Genomic DNA, 21,997 nt, shown 5'->3' with positions numbered 1-21,997 from the left:
GGAAAAATAGATCAGGCTCTGATGCCATGATGAAAAAGGAGGAAAAGATTTTTTTATTTTTCTATATATCAAAAGTGCATACAAGGGCCTATAAATACAGATATGTAGACCCAAATATAGATAGAGAATAAAAAAATATACCCAGGAATAATAAGAATATGCCAAGGAATAATATCCCTGGATCTTTAATTGGACATTTTTCTAATTAAATTCAATCCTTCCAATAAAAAATAAAGTATTTTTGGATCTTAATCTATTAAAAATTAGATGATCTATAAATCCACTAAAGAGCAAAAGATTTATAAGGAAACATAAATTCATAAATTAGCAACGGTGGCTACAATAAAGATAGAAGAGATGACAATAGCATATTAGACGATCGATAATTTTGAAACCATGTTAAAAATCTGCAAAAGAAGAAAACAAAAATAGAGGTGCAGAGAATAGAGGAAATTTATAATCTTTGTTTCTATTTCATTCAATATATTTCAGAGATTATTTATACTAACATGCAGATTTTATAAAAAAAAAAATAATAACTAATACCAAATCATGCTAATAAAAGAAAATGATATAGAATCATACTAATAAAAAAAATACTAAAAGATCAAATTAATAAAAAAATTATTATTAGAATGATATGTAATCCCTAAAAGCATGCGGACACTGTTTATCGTTGGGACAGAGAACTTATCTTCAGAAGATGTAGAAGTTGAACGATAAATTCTTATTTATTGTAGCATTTTGTGGAGCTAGGAAACAAGAAAGAAGTGTTGTGTCTAGACAACAGTCAAGGTGGAGACGTTTGGTTTGCGCTGTTGGCCAATATGCCTGAGTCATTAGATGATGATGACGTGTTGTGCCAATGGAATTAAAAAGAACGATGGGTTCGTGCTTTGCAGTGGTGCAATTGAATCGGAAAATTCTTTCAAAGAGATGGGATGTAGCCTTGTCAATTAACCTTATAGAAGCAGAACGAGAACTGTGATAAAAATTCCTAAAAAAACTCCCATCACAGAAGACAGAAGACAGAAGACGAGATCTTGATGCATTGGAGTGCATTGATCTACAGCTTAGAAAGGTGGCAAATATAATTATCTGATGGATCATCTAGCTTTTCTCCCTTTTTTTTTTCTTTTTTTGTTGATCAATAAAATTATTTATAGATGAGAGTGGTGCACGATCCAGTGAGGGGATGCAAATTACTTTTTCGTGGCAGTCAAATAATTTGTTAGGACACATGTTTCCCCATAGCTTTAAGGTACGGAGGATTTTGCATAATACGCATATAATTGATGAATTCCTCCTAAGAAAATTTCGTGAGTTGCTTTAATACCAGATCTGACAACAAGAAGCAATCACTGGTTGATCCCATGCTCTTCTGGGGGATAAATGAATTTTCTTCCTCTTCCAAAATGTGCAGAGTTTGAAGATTTGTAACCCATCCTTTCAGCTTGAAGCAAAGCTAGCGAGAACACCAGATGATTTTTAGGAAGGGGCATTTGACAGATCTCGCACCTTACAAAGAATATGTTGGGTGGATGTCTGGCCAGGACACCACCTCCCAAGATCCTTTCAGTACCACGCGATGCAGCAGGAAGAAAGAAGAAACAAAACAAAAGGAAAAACAATCAAAATACGTGGATCAGCCACAAAAGGGCTCGCCTCCATGGGGCATGCAAACTTCACTATGAAAAAAAAATTTTACAAGAGGAGACCTCACCCTCAACCCTTGTACACCCAATTCTCTCTCACATGAAGTTCCCCTCACAAAAGCTCTCTCTCTCTTGGAGACCCTCTGAACCCCTGAAGAGCCTAGCGACCGCTGTCCAGGAGCCTCCTGCTCCTTCTCTCACAGCGCCTCACACCTCTCTCTCCTCTCGGTTCGTACGGCGGCGAGAAAACCGAAAAACCCACACCTCTCTGTTACCTCACAGGCTTTTTATAGGTTTAAACAGGCTTTAAACCTTGATTAGAGAAGGATTAGGAATCCTAAACAAGCCAAAAACCCCTTGGACCGTCGGATCAAGACCGGGAACCACCCATGCCGTTGGATCGCGCTCTGGTCCATGGAATAGAGACGTGGATCGCGAGAAACGCGTGGAAAACGCCCACGCGGTCCACAGGCCGCGCCGTGGACCACTCGGTCCATGGTGGACCGGGGATGGGCCAGCAGGCCGCTGGGTCGCGCGTCCCGCGCGGGCCTGGGCCTGGGGTCGCGCGTCCCGCGCGGGCCTGGGCCTGGGACGCGCGTCCCGCGCAGGCCTGGGTCGCGCGTCCCGCACGGGCCTGGGTCCCGTGTCCCACGCGGGCCTGGGACGCGCGTCCCGCGCGCCGCCGTCTGCAGCTGCCCGCCGCCGGTCGCCGGCGGACCTCCGTCGCCTAGATTCTCGTGCCGACTTCAAAAGCTCGTATCTCCTCCATCCGAGCTCCGATTCAGGTGATCTTGGTCTCGTTGGACTCCGTTTTTCGTCGCGAACCTCGCTTTGAGCTCAATGTGGGCTGAATCTCGAGGCGTCAAATCCTAACAATCTCCACCTCGACTCGATATTCGGCCTCCTCCAAACTCCGAGAGCTTCTGGATCTCCTCGCTCCCATGCTCTGGGGCAATCGCCTGCTGATCATGGATGGGCAAACATTGGAGTCGAGCCAGGCTGCTCGATCCCATCTCTGTCGTATGCTGTGCTCCTCCTGACCTGAGACCTGCTCGGGGCATCATCCTGCGGCAATAGGAATCTTACCTTGCGACGTCGCCTCTCGTCCTCCCGAGTCTCTTGTCTCGTGCCCGATCCGCCTCCTGGAGCTCCACCTCGCTCTGAGCTCCATCTGACTCCCGATGCTCCACCTCGCACTGGGCTCCCTACCAGGTAATAATGTCCTCTGCTCCCCTTCTTCCCCTCCAGCACAATCCTATCGCCGCGTAGCACCCTCAGGATTCCTCCACCAGCTACCATCCTGTAGCCTCTCGAATCCAGTCTGCTAAGTGAGATAAGATTCTGCCTGAAATCGGGTATGTATCGGACCTCCCCCAATCTCCTCACTGCACCGTCATGTGTCCTCCAGCTGACCGTCCCAATGCCTCTGATCGCACAGCTCGATCCATCCGGCAGATATACAGTGCCCTCACTGTTCTCCAAGGAGTCAAACTGCTCCTCTCTGCAACACACATGATAGGGGCATGCAGAATCTAATATCCACTGCTGGGAAGAAGTAGATACCTCGTCAGATATCTCCAGGACATCTCCATCTGAATCACTGCCAGCCGTCGCTACAGCAGCCACTGGCCGATTTTTCAGTTGAGGGCAATCTCTGGCTAGATGCCCCAACTCTTCACACCGGTAACACCTGGTTTTGCTCAAGTCCCTCCTGGACTTAGACCGCCCTCGTTGCGATCTCCTGTCGCTCCGTCTACCGCCTCCTGCACCTCCAGAAGCCACCAAAGCTGAGCTATCGCCACCTGAGCTCGAAGCTGGGTTCTCTCTCCTGAGAACCTCGTTCTGGAGTATCGCCGCGGTGACCTCGTCCATCTTGATAGTGCTCTTCCCCACTAGAAGAGCAGTCACCAAGGACTCGTACGAAGAAGGAAGCGACGCCAGCAAAACCAGCGCCCTGGTCTTCTCCTCAACGTTCTCGCCAACGCTGAGAAGGTCGGTGAGGATCTTCTGAAAGTGGCTCAAATGCTCCTGCATGCTCTGTCCCTCAGTCATCCGCAGTTGGTAAAACTGCCTCCAGAGAAAAAGAGTGTTGGTGAGAGACTTCGCCATGTACAACTCCTCGAGCTTCGACCACAGCACCGTCGGGGAAGTCTCGCTCAGCACATGGATCACCACCTCATCCGTCAGGTACATGCGAATGGTACTCACCGCCTGCATCTGTAGCCGTTTCCAATCCCGCACCTCCATGGTGGTCGGCTTCTCATCGCACAAGAGAGTTTCGATCAACTCCTGTTGGATGAGTACGTCCTTCACCCTTGCCTGCCACAAGGAGAAATTGCTCTTACCATCAAACTGGTTGATCTCCATCTTGATTGTTCCTGTTTTCTCCATCTTCAGTCTTGCTTACCACCACTGCAATCTGCGTCCTTGTACCGCCTTGCTCTGATACCACTTGTTGGGTGGATGTCTGGCCAGGACACCACCTCCCAAGATCCTTTCAGTACCACGCGATGCAGCAGGAAGAAAGAAGAAACAAAACAAAAGGAAAAACAATCAAAATACGTGGATCAGCCACAAAAAGGCTCGCCTCCACGGGGCATGCAAACTTCACTATGAAAAAAAAATTTTACAAGAGGAGACCTCACCCTCAACCCTTGTACACCCAATTCTCTCTCACATGAAGTTCCCCTCACAAAAGCTCTCTCTCTCTTGGAGACCCCCTGAATCCCTGAAGAGCCTGGCGACCGCTGTCCAGGAGCCTCCTGCTCCTTCTCTCACAGCGCCTCATGCCTCTCTCTCCTCTCGGTTCGTACGGCGGTGAGAAAACCGAAAAACCCACACCTGTCTGTTACCTCACAGGCTTTTTATAGGTTTAAACAGGCTTTAAACCTTGATTAGAGAAGGATTAGGAATCCTAAACAAAGCCAAAAACCCCTTGGACCGTCGGATCAAGACCGGGAACCACCCATGCCGTTGGATCTCGCTCCGGTCCACGAAATAGTGCCGTGGACCGCGATAAACGCGTGGGAAATGCCCACGCGGTCCACAGGCCGCGCCGTGGACCACTCGGTCCACGGTGGACCGGGGATGGGCCAGCAGGCCGCTGGGTCGCGCGTCCCGCGCGGGCCTGGGCCTGGGTCGCGCGTCCCGCGCAGGCCTGGGTCGCGCGTCCCGTGCGGGCCTGGGTCCCGCATCCCACGCGGGCCTGGGACGCACGTCCCGCGCACCGCCCTCTGCAGCCGCGCCGCTGCCGCCCGCCGCCGGTCGCCGGCGGTCCTCCGTCGCCTCGATTCTCGTGCCGACTTCAAAAGCTCGTATCTCCTCCATCCGAGCTCCGATTCAGGTGATCTTGGTCTCGTTGGACTCCGTTTTTCGCCGCGAACCTCGCTTTGGGCTCAATGTGGGCTGAATCTCGAGACATCAAATCCTAACAGAATAATTAACACTAATAGTCCAACCTCTTTTTTGCAAGAACTTCTCCTGTATGAAATTTGCTCTGCCAAATTAAAAAATAAATAATAAATAAATAAAACTTCGCCTTCTAGATTGATGGCTTTTCAAATTGAATTGTAGAATTGACACCATAAATAATGAATTTGTAGTGCGACTTCACATTGATGGTGCCACATTTGGTGAGCTTCCAAGTTGATACATTTGCATTTTTTAAGGGTTTAACAGGCAGAAAGAGTTTCGTTACAAGCTCTAATTGCCTTGATTCATGGAGGGAGGGGGGTTGGGGAGAGAGAGAGAGAGTTTGTTTCTCCATCTTGAGTATCGCCAGCTCTACTGCTATGCAATATTTGCATTGTTCTTGGCTGCTCTTTGTTAAAGCTCCTCAAACAATGATGACAGGGGGAACGGGTCCAATCCAAGCGTCCACCTGGAATCTGGTGGTTTTACCATTGCCAACATTTTTTTGGTTCTTTTCTGTCCGTCTAATCTTGTGACGTGGATTCTCAATAAAGCCATGTCTCGCCATTCATCCTCATCAAAAACTTGACGTTTTTGAAATCACCATTGAGTAAGATTTTGAGAAATTTGTGACAGTTCCCCAACAATGTGGCTTCAAAGTCATAAATTGCTTACCATATACCAAACCATTAAGAAAAAAGGGAAATCATAAATTGCTCCCACAGGAAAAAAAATACTGACGGCAATACTTTCCGTATGCTACGATGGCGTATTGGTTTGAACTGAAAAATTTAAACCGACGAACCGGTAACAAATTTGGAATTTTCTTTATGTATGATGTAACGATTTAAACCAGTAGCCTAGACAGGTGACAGCTTTGACACAGACATTATTTCTTTGTGAAACGATATATATTCAATATCAAAAATTTAGATCAGGATAATTGTTTCCTCTGTTTCAGCTTAATTCTCTTATTAAATCTTCTACGGGTATGTCTCAGCAGACCTATTTTGTTTGTTTATTTGTTTCTTGTATATATTTCAATAGCAGTGGATTCTAGGCTCACCTTGCATGTCTGAGTTTTCCTTGCACTTGTATATATTATAACTTGGCACTTTTCATCGTCTGGCTGATATATTTTTGGTTCTTTTCTGTCTTTCTAATCTTATGACCTTGTTTTTCAATGCATTTTAGTCTCCACAAAAGTTGAAGTTTTTGAAGTCACCATTCTGAAGCCACAGCCGGCAGCACCGCTGCTCCTGGACTCCACTTGGTGCTTACTCTTTGCCACCCTCCCTCTCCCCTCCTGCAAACCTTCCACTTGTTGTCCTCGCCAACACTCCGGATTATCGCCAATTGCAGCCCGTCCCTCCGCTTCTTCCTCTACTACCGCAGTGCAGCCTTGAAAGGCTAACCCTGTGTATTCGCTGTAGCCAAATTGAAGGCATCTGCCTCAATTCCATCCAAATGCTTATCCACCATACATGGTTATTAATGGCATCCAATTTTGCCATCCAAGCCGACTAGAGGCTTGTTTATGTCATCATCCATTGCCATATAATCCTTATTTCATAGAAAACTAGTGTTAGAGCCTCAAAAGCAAAGATATGCTTGCGGTACAACACAAAAAGAAAACCAGCTAGCTGATCGGATGTTCAGGCTCCTTCAATATATTAGTCACCTCAATGGACTGAAAGGACCACTGTCCTGAAATGGGGAGGAGAAGAAAGGCATCCTAGTTAATATTTATGTATCTGTTGCTGGTTTGAGTACACAAACCGACGATCCTCTCCTAGGTGGAGAAGTTTTGGACTGGACGTACAGATCATGGATTAGGTGCAACGAAAGTTGTTGCTACCTTGTCTCCATTTGGAAAGCTTGGACTTGCGTTCTACACGATGCACGGTGAATATTTATGTTAAAAAATAATAATAATCAAGCCACCTGGTAGGCTTCTGGCGTATAGACCGCTCATGACAGGCATCAAATCTGTGCCTCGTTCTCACGCTATGGGTACAAGCTGAGGGTAATATCATGATGTTACTACTTCAACTAACCTACCCATCTTCCTAGGAAAAGATGTTGATAAGGTACCTGTTGATTGGATGTACGACCACACACCGGTTCCCATCGTGGAAGACCAACTTAAAATGTGATTGCTTATGCTGGGTCCACACATCATCATCATATCGGTGAATCGGATGGCCAGAATCATCTAGCAGATTGCTGCCAGGCAGACTTAGGGAGGGTTGGTATGCAAGTTAAACCGGCCCTTCCCGCGAGAAATTATATTCCATACCACACGCATCATATGGTGGTGTACCATGCCAATCACAGGCGCTTGATTCTGCGGGCCTCATGCATCCAGCATTCTGTGATTGGTGTGGTGCACCGGTGCAGGATATATTTTTCCCTTCTGCCATATACTTCTGCACCAGCCGCTGAACATAATTCTCCCCACAGTTGGAGGCATTTTCTGAGATCAATCAGAGAGTATGTCCCTTTAGTTGTCCTTCAGAGCAACAATAAAGCTGCCTCACGTTGCACTTGATCATTATCATGTGCCTTTGTCTACAGGAATCTTTTCTCCATAGCCAGCTAACGAAGGAGTTAACCTCCTATGTTTGGTGATCAAGTCTCAAGTGGGAGAATTCTCTACAACTGGATCAAACCCATGAAGAATTGAAAACAAAACAAACAAACACCAAAAAGGCAACACATATGAAGAAAAGGCAGTCTCCAACTTTAATATTAAACCTGCGGTGTAATAATTAAAGACTTGTGGATCAAACACAAGACCAAAGTTGGAAATGAATGTAACTGATTGCAAAGAAACATGGGTAAGCAAAGAACTATGTTGGGACGAGACCCATGAGCAAATTCACATGAACTTCCTTTTACGATCGACGGCTAAAAATAGATAACTCCTTAAGACGATAGGAGCAGTTTCTTTCTTCACTCAAATCCATAAGCAAATCGCAAATTATAGCTAATAACATAGAGAATTTAATTTGGATCGCATTAATAGGCAAATTTTACAGTGCCAACCATGCGAGAATTTACACAGGAAAAAATCAATAAAGAAATAGCTAAATTCGTATGAAAAAAAATAATGTTCGTCGTCTCCTTGGGACCAAACCCATGAAAAAGATTACAGAAACCAAGTAATAACACCAAATAATCAAGCAAATTAAGAAATGCAAATAACCTGGCAATATCACACAATCTCAATGACTTCTCTCCAAATACTTCTCTAGACAAACATAACAAGGCTGTACAAAAGCCCTTTGGTGAAATATATCCACCCAATAATCTTTTACGTTCAAAGAAAATTAAATCATTTACCATGCACGTGAAAAAAAGAAAAAGGAAGGAGATAACAAGACATCATCGAGAAACCAAGATCAACCTACTCGAATTCTCTTCTTAGGAGGGCTCGCAAGATCGAGAAAGACTGAGGTGAGGTCACGGGGCACAACGTAGAAACCTCTCTGCGGAGGCCCCAATTTCCTCTTTGCTGGCCGGGGCTTTTTCGGGGCTGGTGGGCACAGAAGCACTGGCTTAAGCATGTGCTCTTCCGTCTTGGGTGTCACGCACTCATCCTCCCCACCATTGGTGGTCTCTGGAGGACCTTCGATGGGCTCCTCACGAGTCGCAGATGTCCTTATGGGTGCAAGTGAACATAATTTCCCTTCGGCGATCTCGGAACCCATCAAGACAAGAATTGGCTTCAAGGCCACGCCGAGTGATCCGAAACAAATGAATACAAGAATTGTAGGCCACAAGGGTCTTTAGATAGCTTGCCAATAATTGGAATGGTGGTGATGATGGATATTGGAGAAAAAGAGGGAGTCCAGAAGAGAAGAATAGAATTATGGAGAGAGGTGGCACGTTAAGTAGTCATAGAAGAAAGAAAGGAGGGGGAATGCAAATTATTGTGCGAAGAATACAGGGAGAAGAGTTCAGAAAGGGCAGAACTTGGAAAAAGGTAAGAAGGCCAGAGAATGATTAAATGATAGTGTAAGGCTGCCTTAGCTGCTCGTGTGGGGACACAACCGGATTCTCCTTGGAGCCCATGAGTGGGGAATGCCCGGGCCACCGACTAGATCCTGACCGTCCATTCTTCAATCGCACAGGTATGATTCCTCCACGTGGTGACAGTGGATCTTCTGCGATTGCTCCACCCGTTTGGATGGACTGATGGAGTGGATAATCCTGCAGAAAAAGGAAAAGCCGATGGATATATTTGTCATTTTGACAGAAAAAAAAAAATTTCTGATAAAGCATTAATGGTTGATTAATTGCGACATCTAGTTTTGCATGCCCACGTCCCAGCCTCAATCCCATGGTTAAGATATCAAAAAAAAAATAACTTGGAAAAAAACACTGCTTTATTTAATAATCTCACCAAAAAATAGCCCCTCAAATTTCACCAAACTGCCAAAATGCCACTCTCCTCCAGCGGTCCCATGTGTCGGGTCCAGATCTTCCGCCGGGGCGGTAGGCAAAAGCTGCTCGAACCACATGGCGTTTGTTGGGTTGGAAGGGATTAAGCTTTCCATCTAGATTTAGTTAATTAATGCACCATTTCTTTAGTGCATTAAAGGGTGGGCAAAAACTAAGAAGTAAACATGGTCATAATGTCGATACGTGTATCGAATGATTGCATGTGATGCTCCAAACCAGATCAGCTCAAGGTTCCAACCTACCAATGTGGATGGCTGCTTCCTTGAGGATCATAGATTCAGGACCACTAGTAAAGATCATATGTTAGCAATGGCTTCATACTAATTAAAACAGTTGATTCAATGAAAACCAACATGTGCACTACAACTATTCATTGACCAAATTAAAGAGGATGTTGCAATGGAGAGACAGAGGCAGCTCTAGGCAGATCAATTAATGGGTCAGATGGTTACGATCGGTTCAGCGTTGCCAGAGATTTTGTGCAATGAAAATTTCATTATTCTGGATCGTGCAATGACAATTTCATTAGCGTAGTTTTGTTGTGGGACAGGAGCAGTTTTTTGGTTAGATTTGTTGTTGGCCATTAGTTTTCGTCTTAAGAGTGGGCATCACAAAATTTTCAAAGTCCTTTAATGGTAAATGTGGGCATCATCGAAAAAGAATATTGTGGACAGATGCTCATCAGTTTGGGCCGAGCTAGTTCTGTCATGGTTGGTGAGCTTTTTAATCAACTCAAAAGGCTTCCTCCATTTAGAAGTGCTTGTTTGCATCTTCTTTCTTCAGATGTATCTAGCTATGGGTATTGTCCAGCTGTGGGCCATGTCAAGTAGAGGATGATACGATCAACAATGCACCTTTGCAAAATAATTAGCCATCTCATGTTCCAATAATGTATAGCATTCTTCTTCTACATCAATTATTAGTTTCATTATGTTTCTTATTAAGAGATTTCCAGTCCCATAAGTTATTCAACATATGTTATGCATGGGAAGATAAGCTTCTATTTTTCTGCCTCCAACTGGTTCGTTCTTATGTTTAATTATTAACTAGTGAAAATACAATTGAGTTTGTCAAACAAAAAATAAATTGTAATAGATTCTTTATTTAAATAATTTTATTTGGAATATTTTGTACCATGGGGGAAAAAGGCATGTTCCGAAGATGGCCACCACTAGCTTGATAAATAGGTGACTAGCTAGTAACAACATGACATAAGAAAGGTTGTTTCAGTTTAAAAAAGAAAAGAAAAGAAAAACAATGTAAACAAAATGCAGAGACAAGGCACTGGCGGGGGAATTGCGCACTCCAAAATTGTGGAATAGAGAAATTGGTTTCATGTGCCTTCCGTGTAAAATATAGGAATTTAAGAAATGGACAGTTATAGTTGGGTTTTCAAGTTTGCTTCGTTCCAGAAAATTAAAAAATATTCTCACAATCTAGCAATAAATTGTGATTTCTTTTTCTAACGCAATTAGATTTGCTTGCAAGTTGAGAACTCCGTATATCATATTTCAAGAAGAACCAAACTGCCATTCAAATCAGTGATACATTCTAATATATTTTATAATACAATATAAATTATTTTTCTTTTAAGATTTTAGCAAGCGCATAAAAACAGATTTATTAGAAGAAAGAAGAATAGTAGGAAGAGGCCAAAGAGACGCGCAGCATTAAAATTATCTGGTGTAAACCTAAGACAGCAGGAGGGATAAAGTAAAAGAGCATAATAATATATTTTTTATATATCTTTTTCTTTTTATATCATTTCTCTCGTGTGAAAAGTTTTTTTGCAAGAAAACGAACAACACACGGCCACGTTGGTGCACGATATAATTTGCCGTTTCCAAAATGAAGTGTGGTACTATTGGATATTTGTATGTGACCCAAGGACAACGGGAGTGACAAGGGAAAGCCTCTTCACATGCTCTGGAGTCTGGACTTCACCGTGCACATGGAATGAGAGGGAAAAAAGGATATTAAGGAAAGGTATAATTAACTTACATCTAGTGAATTCGTTCATAACCTCATCCGTCCAGGCATGGGCCCCATAACATAGGCAATATTATAGCCACTGGTGCCTGCATGCAGAAAAGTAGAGCTGTAGGAAGAGTGTAAGGGTGGGTTTGTTGAGCCATTTCCTTGTTTTTTAGATGGTGCAAATTAGGTGTCTGGAGCACTGGAAACTTCACCTCTATTTAGGAAGCAACAGTAGCGTATGATCAACCTTGCAAATATCTCATTAGGAGGCAAAACTCTTTGGCTGTTGACCCTGTTAAACAATAAAATTTCTACTACATAACCGTTCTAACTTATGCCCTAATCATATACAAGAGGCATGCAGGCTTTCAAGAATGTTAATACCAGCATGTAATTTGATGAGTGTGGCAAGGTATTGGAATGACCATATGTGTACACAGAAGAACATGGAAAGGTTATGCCTAGCTATGGGAGGCTAGTTACAGAGATTCTAGACCAGGGTTCAGCAGCAAGATTGCTGCTCAAATTTTTTTAACTAGTGAGAAGCACAAATCTAATGACGTAATCTAACAATGGTTATATAGAAGACAAGGAGTAGAAGGATGGAGACGTCGACTTAGGTGTGACAGCCTTGGAGCATGTTGCTTAACTTGCCACTTGGAAGGCGGATGCAGGGGAACTTCTCACGTATGACCAACGCTACGGCAATCCCGAAGGTAGATACAGGGTAATTTGGCGGCACGTGAAAGGGTTCGGTACGCATTGACTCAGAGGGAGTTAGGTGGCGTGTCAACGATCACGTCGGACAACTTGAAGGATACGGACCGTTTACTTGGAAATAGATTAATGTGTATTCCTTGCCCATCCCAAGAAGGGTACGATGAGATGGCTGATTCCTTTTGTCTTTTATCGGTTCTGCCTCCCATGGCTCATGGGGTGCCAGTGGAGAATGGGTAAGGGAGCCCCGTCGATGGAATTCATAGACTAGTGGAATATTTGCATTGGATACTCTTGCATCCGGCTATGCTAATCCATTATTTAGTACCATATACTATTTTAACCTTTTTTTTCAAAAAAAATCATGAAATATGTCTGTTCGTAGTTCACCTAGACAAAAGTTATACACGTCCATTGTTTATCAACCTTTTTTTATTGATGTAATCACATGTCAACCGTGAGAAAAACAAAAAGGAAAGCTAAATTATAAGCTTTTGGATGCTCACCATGTGAGCAGTGGAGTTCACAGTTAATTATGCAAATAATGCTTAGACATTTGCAGTGTAGCAATTTTGCAAGTGTGGAATAATCTAACTTATTAATGATTACCATAGATTATTAGCATTTTGGTTTGATATTTTCATGAATCATGGGGTTAGACACTAAAATCTGCTTCGCAAAAGTAGTCGCTTACCTTTCATTTAGAAGTAACATTATCATAGACCTTGATACCTTCACATGGTTCCTTAGTGATGACTTCGTGGACTTTTGCCGCCCTCCCTTCCAGGAGACTCACAGGGTTGTCGGCTAGTGGGTCGCAGCATGTGTTAAACGATTTCAACCAAGCGTGGCATGAAGGGAGCGCATACGCTTTGGCTTAGGATCCCATGAACTTTACTTTTTTTAAACAAAGATAACAGAGAGGCAGGTCGCCTATCAGTCTCACCTTCTTGCCACCTCCAACCCTGATCTCAATCAGGCATTCTGCTCCATTAGTAATGGTGAGTCATCCGAGCTCTCACAATATCCAAGGGAGTGGCATGAGATTTCCCAGGACAAAATGTTTATTTAAGCTTCAGGCATGGTCACAAGACAGATTTTGTTAATGGTAGCAACATTACGAATAGAGAATGATGGTTTAAAAGCATCGGCTATCACCGAAACTAACAAGACATGCATAATAGATTTTGCAGTACAAAATTTGATATTATGTTGAACGCAGACCATTGTAAAATTTATCATATCATCAAATTGGAATGCCTTGGATCTACACGAAAAAATATCATAACATCTTCCTATCACCAGTGTAACAAATATTCGTTCGAAGAAGGGGTCCAGCAGCATAAGGTCATTATCTTAAGAAATCCATTTTTGGAGGGTGGTGTTTCATTAGGCTGTGCAGTTTTAAGGGTAAGTCTTGTATAATTGCTATATCTGTTGCTGCCCCTTTGCCACTTTTATCAGCTTTTATCGGCTTAGGTTTCCGATGTGGGTGTAATAATGAAGTTCCGCAAGACAAGTGTCTAAAGAAAACAAAAGTGTTAATCTTTTTGCTCTTGATAAAAAAAAAAAAATGATTTCTTGACATGTGAAAATGAAATTGATTTGATACCTTCCAATTATTTACTAGATATATCGATTATATGCGGTTGTATATGCAAATGGCTGCTTAACAATTTTTTTAAAAAATAGTTTACTGTGACATTGCAATGATATCAATCATTTGGAAAGGGAAGAGGACATGGCAATAAACCTTGATAGTTCTCCGGTTATTTTTTTAGCCTGATGTTCCTGATCAAGTGCAAGATAATTACCCGCAAATCAAAGCTACAACTTTAATCCTAAAGTAGATCACCAGCTATTGACAGTTCCGCATGACAATTGACCTAAAAGTTGTTACGAAATGCTAATCAGTTAGTCTATCAGATCATCGTGCCAACGTGAGTTTTTTTTTTTATTTTTGATAAAAATAGATCATTTATATAATTTTTATATGGATACATCCAAGTTGGTGTAAAAATAAAATCTCTTTCAGAAGTTGACGCGTCAAATCCAAATCTTGCAAAAAAGTATCTCAGATGATTGACCTAAAAGTTGTTATGAAATGCTAATCAGTTAGTCTATCAGATCATCGTGCCAATGTGAGTTTTTTTTTTTTTTTTTGATAAAAATAGATCATTTATACAATTTTTATATGGATACATCTAAGTTGGTGTAAAAATAAAATCTCTTTTAGAAGTTGACGTGTCAAATCCAAATCTTACGAGAAAGTATCTCAAAAATACTCTGCTCTATATGCTACCACCTAATCCACTTCTGTATTTATCTCCTAAAAGATATATCTAATATTTGAAGGAGGGGGTGAACAGCACCTCTCCTCAAAAAAAAAAAAAAAAAAAAAAAAAAAAAAAAAAAAAAAAAAAAAAAAAAAAAAGAGATTGAAAAAAAAAAAAAATAAAAGATAAGAAAAAAAAATTATGAGACCCAACCGCTCAAAGTCATAGATGTAACCGTACATCGAAATAAAATCCAGTCCAAATATAGCAGCATGTAAATTGGCTCAAACAACTCCACTTAATCAGCATAACAACTCAATACAAACAACTCGATCCATTAAAACAGGAAGGCTAGCTTGCCTCCACAACAACTGCATGCCGAGATCTCTCCACCAAATCTCCAACCTCATGGACACAGGTCACACAGCCAACTTGCCAGAACATTCCACCCCCTTCAAAAACCATGGTGCAGCAAAATAGATCCATGTCGATCTGATGTTCGATGACCATCCCGCCAATTCGACCATCATCAACCCCATGGGCCAGTATTCAATTCTATGTTCTGGCTCTATCATGCCCATCTCTTGTCACGTAGGTTAAAATTTGGGTTAAAAACCATGCAAATTCCATCACGCGATATCAGCATGTGGGTTCTTGTTTGATTTACAGTTGCTGCAGGCTATTTACGAGCCTCCCGGCCCAATGTCATGATTCGGCAATTGCAGGCCGTTCGGACCATGGAACGGGCTCAAGAGTTACCTTCCAAAATATAATTCTCATTGTAAAAATTAATCCATCAATAAAATGGCCAGTTTAGGCTAGGACCAATATATTTTAAGATCGGCTTACTCAAGATCCGTGAGGTTGTTTCGCAAGCAGGAGGGTTCACATGAACCTGGCCCATAATACTCTGATAACGACGTCCATTTCACATGCCCATGTCGCTCATGTTGGACATCTGCAAGTATTGAAGCCCACCTTTCTGGTCTAGCCCAACGTACTGCTTCTGGTCGCCAGTCATCTATCAAGTCGAAAGAGTGCATATTGATTCGTAAGGTGGAGGAGTTTTCTAAAATTGTAGCTCATGGTTCACTTTACCAGAATTCAGCATATATAATGCACAAGAACATTCACGGTACATTGAATGTTTTAGCTTTGTCTAAAAATTTACATGATGAATATTCTATTTACGATAATATTTCTATCCATAGAGCTCTTTAAATACATAGTATTAGTTTGATTGAGAGAAGTTATGTATCTATAAGAATCCTAATTTAAAAAGAAATAGAGAGTTTTCTTTTTCTGTGATGGGGCATGGCACGTGTGAGTTTTCTGATTCTTTCCTTAAAAGCTCTTATACCAGAAGTATGAATGCATGCATCCTCATGCATTTCCCATTGTATACTAGTGGGATTAAATTAAACCCAATCTGTATCGGTGAAAAATGACCGGTACATGAAATCTGTTGTAACTACTATAAGTCTCCGCTATTCCGCTATTCAGAAGAAGTTATGGATGCCTAGACACTCTTAAGATTTTTTTCTTTTTTTCCCCCAACTTTAAGATAAGGTGTGCACGGTGCGGATGCTTTCTTCGACTATTGGGCCACGTTCCGCGAAGACCTTGTGACCGGGCCTCAAGGGCCCCACCTGTCTCAAAGCCCACTAATCCAACTATCGTCGACGGACCTTGCACCAGCAAGTGCGATACCAACATCAACCAAGTCTTCCCCGAAATAAGTATTGGTAATTCCTTTATTCTCCCATATTTCAAATTACTAGGATAGCTCCATACCATCGTATGCTTTTTGTTGCAGATTAGGATTTTTCTCTTCTTGTAAATAGGAGTTTTTTTTAATTTAGAATCAATGTGGAACTATTGATGTCCTCCATATTATTAGAATCTTAATAAAATTTAAAAATTTGAGATGGATCTCTGATTCTATCTGACATGTCATTGTTGCAGATAAAAATTTGATCCGTCATTTTCCAAATTATTATTATTATTATTTTTTTTTCATCTTCGAGCTGCACGCGTTAAGAATTAATTCTACTCGCGGCTCTTTTCGACTGTTGTGTCCTAACCCATAAATTATGTTTGATTTTTTTAGAAAAATCTAACAAGCTGACTTGCTTAGCTGGACAACGCTTATATAACATCAGTGCGGCAGTGTGGCCGCAGCTACCAGAAAGCCCCGCTACGCTATTAACGCTAAGGAGGTAACTGCGAGAAGTGCTTTTCCGTAGAAACCGTTGGTAATTTTTAGCAAACTGCAAGGGAGAGAGAAAGAGAGAGAATGTGTGGGAGAACAGGACGGCAGTGGATAGGATTTGAAGTGATTTTAAAATTTAAAATTTAAATTTATTTAAATTTAAATAAATTTAAAATTTATTTTTCAGATATCTACTATTCAAATCAACCTATATAAATTTCTAGCCTCTCATCGGCCGAAGCTTCTCTATTAATCGTTCCAAACCTCCTACTCGATTGTGACTCGCTTCTCTATCAATCGTTCCAAACCTCCTACTCGATTGTGACTCCCAAAGACAGTAAAAAATAAATAAATAAAATATTAAATAAAATAAAAAATTGAAAGATAAGATTTTTTTGCTTATTTTTTTTGTTCATTTCATCCTCTTTCTTCGGAGATCCACAGGAAAGAAGAGTATTTGAGGAAGATGGAAAGGATTTCTTAAGTTTTAAGCCTCCCATTCGATTAAAACTCGTGAGAAGAAAAAAAAAAGAAAAAAAATCATAGGAATATAAAAAAAATAAAAAAAATAAAAAAAATGAGAAAAATTGAAAGATAAGATATTTTTCCACATAGATTGATCATTTTTTTTTCCTTTTCGCTTTTTTTTTTTATTTCATTCTCTTTCTTCAGAGATTGGTGGGAAAGGAGAGTATGTCACGAGACCAAAGAAGTTTTTTGGGTTCTAGAATTTTTAAGCATATGAAATTTTGTGGGTGTTGTGGTGGTGTGAGTTAGTCCCTTGAGGTTTTAAGAGCTTAATCTTGGTTGAAACATGACATTTTGGAGTGTTTGAAAAATTTTGATCCAAAGAATTTTTTTTTTTTACAATAAAACTTTTAGTCATGGAGTTTTATTATTGGACGGGTTCAGATATATCAATTTTAAATATGATAAATTTTAGATTTGTGATTAATTTCATAATCAGAATCGGAATAGATTTGAATCGTTAGATTTTAAATGGATTTGAATATGGGTAAGATAATATTTATCAATATCCTATCTACAATTTTTTTTTTTTTCGAAAGGGGATGGATTGCAAATGGATCAGGTCCTTTTGTAGCTTACAGTAGTTTGGATGTGATTTGTTTTTAAAGACCCAGATGTCAGGTCAGATTTGAAAATTGGACTCGATTTAATAATATGGTTGGATTGTTGGATCAATTTAAAAAAAAAAAAAAAGAAAACTGCAGCTTGCCTTCTAGTTTTATTTAGAAGTTTTTAACCACATGATAATTTTAACTATAAAATGAGTAAATGAATTAATCATGTATGGATCCAATCCAATATGATTTCAATTCAAATCTGAATATTTTAGATTAGGTTGAAATCATACTAGATCTCGAGTCAACCAAATGACCCGCCACACCTAATTTTTAGTCATGAAATTAATAGATCAGCTAATGTGTTGTATCCGTACAAAATTTGAAGACCTGAGAAATAGAATTGAACGGGGCGTCGAGATAAAGTATGCCTAAATTCAAACATCACTAGAAATTAAAAAAAAAAAAAAAAAACATATTCTGATAGTCTCCAATGTATGCATCACGTGATTGCAAAAAATAATAATTTTAATATATGAATATATTAAAGTATATGATAAAATATTTAATTTGAAAATTCATGTTGCTGTTCATGAATCACAAAACAATGCGAGAATCGAATAATGACCATCATCAATGAACTAAAAAACCATTTTAACGATCATTATTTAGAACCGCTCTGACCCCTATCATCTGCGGGACCCCGGTCGCGTGCTCCGAGTCGGGCGGTTGAAAGTTGACTATTTTTCTGGCAGCATCTTAAAGTGCTTTTCTCGTGATCCTTCCGACACCACCGCACAACAATTCGTATTATCTAGAAGCCCATCATCCGCTTCCTACGAGTCCACTACCACCAAAATCACCAGATATACACCAAGTTCCGGTGTACACACGAACGATAAATTTCTTCGACCGAAAAATAAATTAATAATAAGATTCCTTCGAAATTCTCATCTCCTGACCATCGAGAAGCCTGATTTGTTTGATTATCATGATTTTTTTCAAATTTTAAAGGTTGACCGCAACCTTAAGCACCTAGTTTGTGACCCGTGGCTCGAGCCAATGAGAAACTCCGTTCGTTAGAGGGTCGGGAGCGTCCAACACGCCGTGATTAAAAAAGATGGAACATGCTCTCGCCATACATGCACTTGGACTTTCATTTTCCTCGAAGACATGTCCGGCTTACGACTGAAGCTTCCCACCACCCCACTCCGTGCTGATCGAAGTAGTCCTTTATTGATTTTATTTTTTTAATCCTAATAAGAACTGCTTTGATCGTTCCCATCACGAGAGTAAGGGCATAAAAAAAGATCACATAGATAATAGCCGTCTGATGCGAAGTCTCCTTTGACTCCGATTTCCGGTTCCCCTCGTATCCCGTTTCCCCAGTCGACCAACTCCTCTTTATATAATCCCCTGCCCTTCTCCTTTTCTCTTCCTCTCTTGATCTCCTTCTCGTTTCATTCTCCTCCTCTTTTTATGGTGGCCTGATCCTCTTCTCGACGAAGAGAGGTTCGAGGTCTCCTGCGATCACCTCCGATCCGATGGCCGTTGATCTTATGGGCTACTCTAAGATGGACGACCAGATCGCTATCCAGGAGGCGGCGACCGCCGGCCTCCGGAGCATGGAGCACCTCATCTTCCAGCTCTCCCACCACAAGTCCCCGCAGCTCGACTGCCGGGAGATCGCCGATGTCACCGTCTCCAAGTTCAAGAAGGTGATCTCCATCCTCAACCGCACCGGCCATGCTCGCTTCCGGCGGGGCCCCACGGCGGCGCAGGCTCCCCAGACCCGGACCCTCGCGCCGATTCCCCTCCAGTCGCAGCCAATCCAGCCGGCAGCACCGCACCCGCCGCCTCCTCCTCCTCCCCAGACCCTGACGCTGGACTTCACCAAGCCGAACCCGGGCACGTACCCCCTTGTCGTCGAAGGCGGCGAGACCGCCGCCAGCCAGTACACCAAGGAGAGCTTCAGCATGTCGAACCCGATGTCCTCGGCGAACTCGTCGTTCATGACGTCCATCACCGGCGATGGCAGCGTCTCCAACGGTAAGCAGGGGTCATCCCTGCTCTTCAACCCTGTCACCCCTTCCGCCGGCAAGCCGCCGCTGTCCTCCTCTTACAAGAAGAAGTGCCACGAGCACGCCCATTCCGAGTACGTTCCCGGCGGCCGCTGCCACTGCTCCAAGAGAAGGTAACCAACCCAATCACCCGGCGCTTAGATCGGCGCATAGTAGCAAGCCTTACTCAGTTCCCTAGTCTGGTTCGTTGAATTGATTTTTAAATAAATTATAAAAAAAAAATGCAGGAAGTCTCGGGTGAAGAAGACGATCAGAGTTCCGGCGATAAGCGCGAAGATGGCCGACATCCCTCCTGATGAGTATTCCTGGCGCAAGTACGGGCAGAAGCCCATCAAGGGCTCCCCCTACCCGAGGTAACTAACTATCCTGACTGTCTGATCTCGATCCGACGGTTTATTCTTGATCTAACTGGTCTCTTCTCTCAGGGGTTACTACAAGTGCAGCAGCCTGAGGGGTTGCCCGGCGAGGAAGCACGTGGAGCGGGCGCCCGACGACCCATCGATGCTGATCGTAACGTACGAGGGGGAGCACCGCCACACCCAGAACCCTGTACCCGAGTCCACGGAAGCTCTCGTCTCATATTCGACTCCTCCTGTGAGATCTGATCAGATCTGATTGAGAGTTCCTGCGATGTCATCCCTCCATCCGAGGAGGTGGTCCTCGTTGTATCTCTTCCTCGGATCCACTCCTCCTCCACTTTATTCTGTTTCTTTTAATGACCTTCTTTATCCCCCCTTCTCCCCCTCTCTGGGTTCAGAACTTTGTAGAGGAGGTTTGGTATTGTGTAAAGAAAAAGAAAACAAAATTAAAAAGAAAAATCAAGAAAAGTTGACCGAAAGGATGGGAATTGTGGGGAAGGGGAGGGGAGGCGGCCCCGGATTTGGTCGTGGAGGCCGTTTTCGGAAGGCGGATTTGAGACTGGTTTCGCGTCCGGGTGCCTCGTTGCTTCGTCCGTTGTTCCGGGCGGAGGTCAGAGGGCGCGGGGCCCACGGGCCGTAACTGAACGTTGTGTGGGAAGCGGCCGAAAGAAAGGGGGTGGAGGAGGTGGATGTGGGTGGTGGGTCCCGGTGGCCGCTGCCCCTCCCTTGTCACCGTTGACCGGCGTCAGCTTTTCTAAATCCAGCCGTGAACTGTGAACCATACATGCCTTCTTTATTCAATTTGCATTTGGATTTGCTTGCACAAATGTCAAAGGGAGCATTTATTACGACCTCATTGAGTCTCTCTCAAGTGTATACGCCGAAAAACAAAGAAAGAAAGAGAGAGAGAGGAAAAAAAAAAAAAAAGGAGAAAAATCGGGGATGCAGGGACGGAAGAGATGGATGGTGATATCCACCAATATCTACTGTTGGGTAGTTTCTCGGCAAACTTTCATAATGAGGAAAGTTAGAGATTTTTAATGGGAAGTTAAGTTGTATCCAACTCGAGAAATATTTTGGAGGCGTGTGGTACTGGGATGGGGATGGTCTGTGTCGCTTGGGAAGGTTAATTTAGGAAGTAAAGCTGGTTTCTTTTTTTTTTTTATTTGACTGTTGAAGATGACCAATGATTTCTTCTTTTGTCAAAAGATGCTTTGAGCCATTGATGTGTTCTCTTGGTTCAATTATTATAAGACTGTGCTTGTCTTTTATTTTTTATTAAAGAATTTTAAATGGCCTGCCTAGGGGAAGACTTCTTTTGGAAAACCAAGAAGATGATGTTAGTAATAATACATTAACAGGGAATAGTTTCTTGAGATGGCAATCTACGACTTCTATTCTTCTGCTCTTTATTTCATTTTTAGTTTTGAGGAAACAATGTAATTCAGCGATCGGGGCTTTGTGACATAGTTTGGGAAAATAACAAGAAAAAGGAACATACGGACAAATTAAAAGAGAAAAACTGACATCCGTAGCCGTAAAAAAAAAAAAAAAGGGGAAAATGGAATATACGAACATTAGATATTGTAGTTAAACTAACTTTTCTAATTTCTCAAGTTGGCGAAGAAATCTTGTTTCCATAACCTGCCTATAAATTCAGAGCAAGTACCAAGTGTACTCCCGAGGATAATACGATCCTGATCTAGGTTGCACTGGAATATATGATTTGGATATGCTGAATGGAAACTTTATGATATGGA

The 21,997-nt window shown here is 42.3% G+C and overlaps 1 protein-coding gene across 1 annotated transcript; it reads left to right on the top strand.

Annotated features, from left to right (window-relative positions):
- The first annotated feature begins 19,230 nt into the window (after positions 1-19,230).
- Positions 19,231-21,613, top strand: LOC105050834 (probable WRKY transcription factor 11). Its single transcript, XM_010931014.4, has 3 exons — positions 19,231-19,991; positions 20,106-20,231; positions 20,304-21,613. The coding sequence occupies exons 1-3, from the start codon at positions 19,342-19,344 to the stop codon at positions 20,491-20,493; spliced, it is 966 nt and encodes a 321-aa protein (XP_010929316.1). The 5' UTR covers positions 19,231-19,341; the 3' UTR covers positions 20,494-21,613.
- The last annotated feature ends 384 nt before the right edge of the window (positions 21,614-21,997 follow it).

The sequence above is a fragment of the Elaeis guineensis genome, chromosome 8 (genome assembly GCF_000442705.2).
Source record: "Elaeis guineensis isolate ETL-2024a chromosome 8, EG11, whole genome shotgun sequence".
Taxonomy (NCBI): Eukaryota; Viridiplantae; Streptophyta; class Magnoliopsida; order Arecales; family Arecaceae; genus Elaeis; species Elaeis guineensis.
Note: the sequence above shows the minus strand (reverse complement) of the source record. Positions and strands in the feature narration are given on the sequence as shown.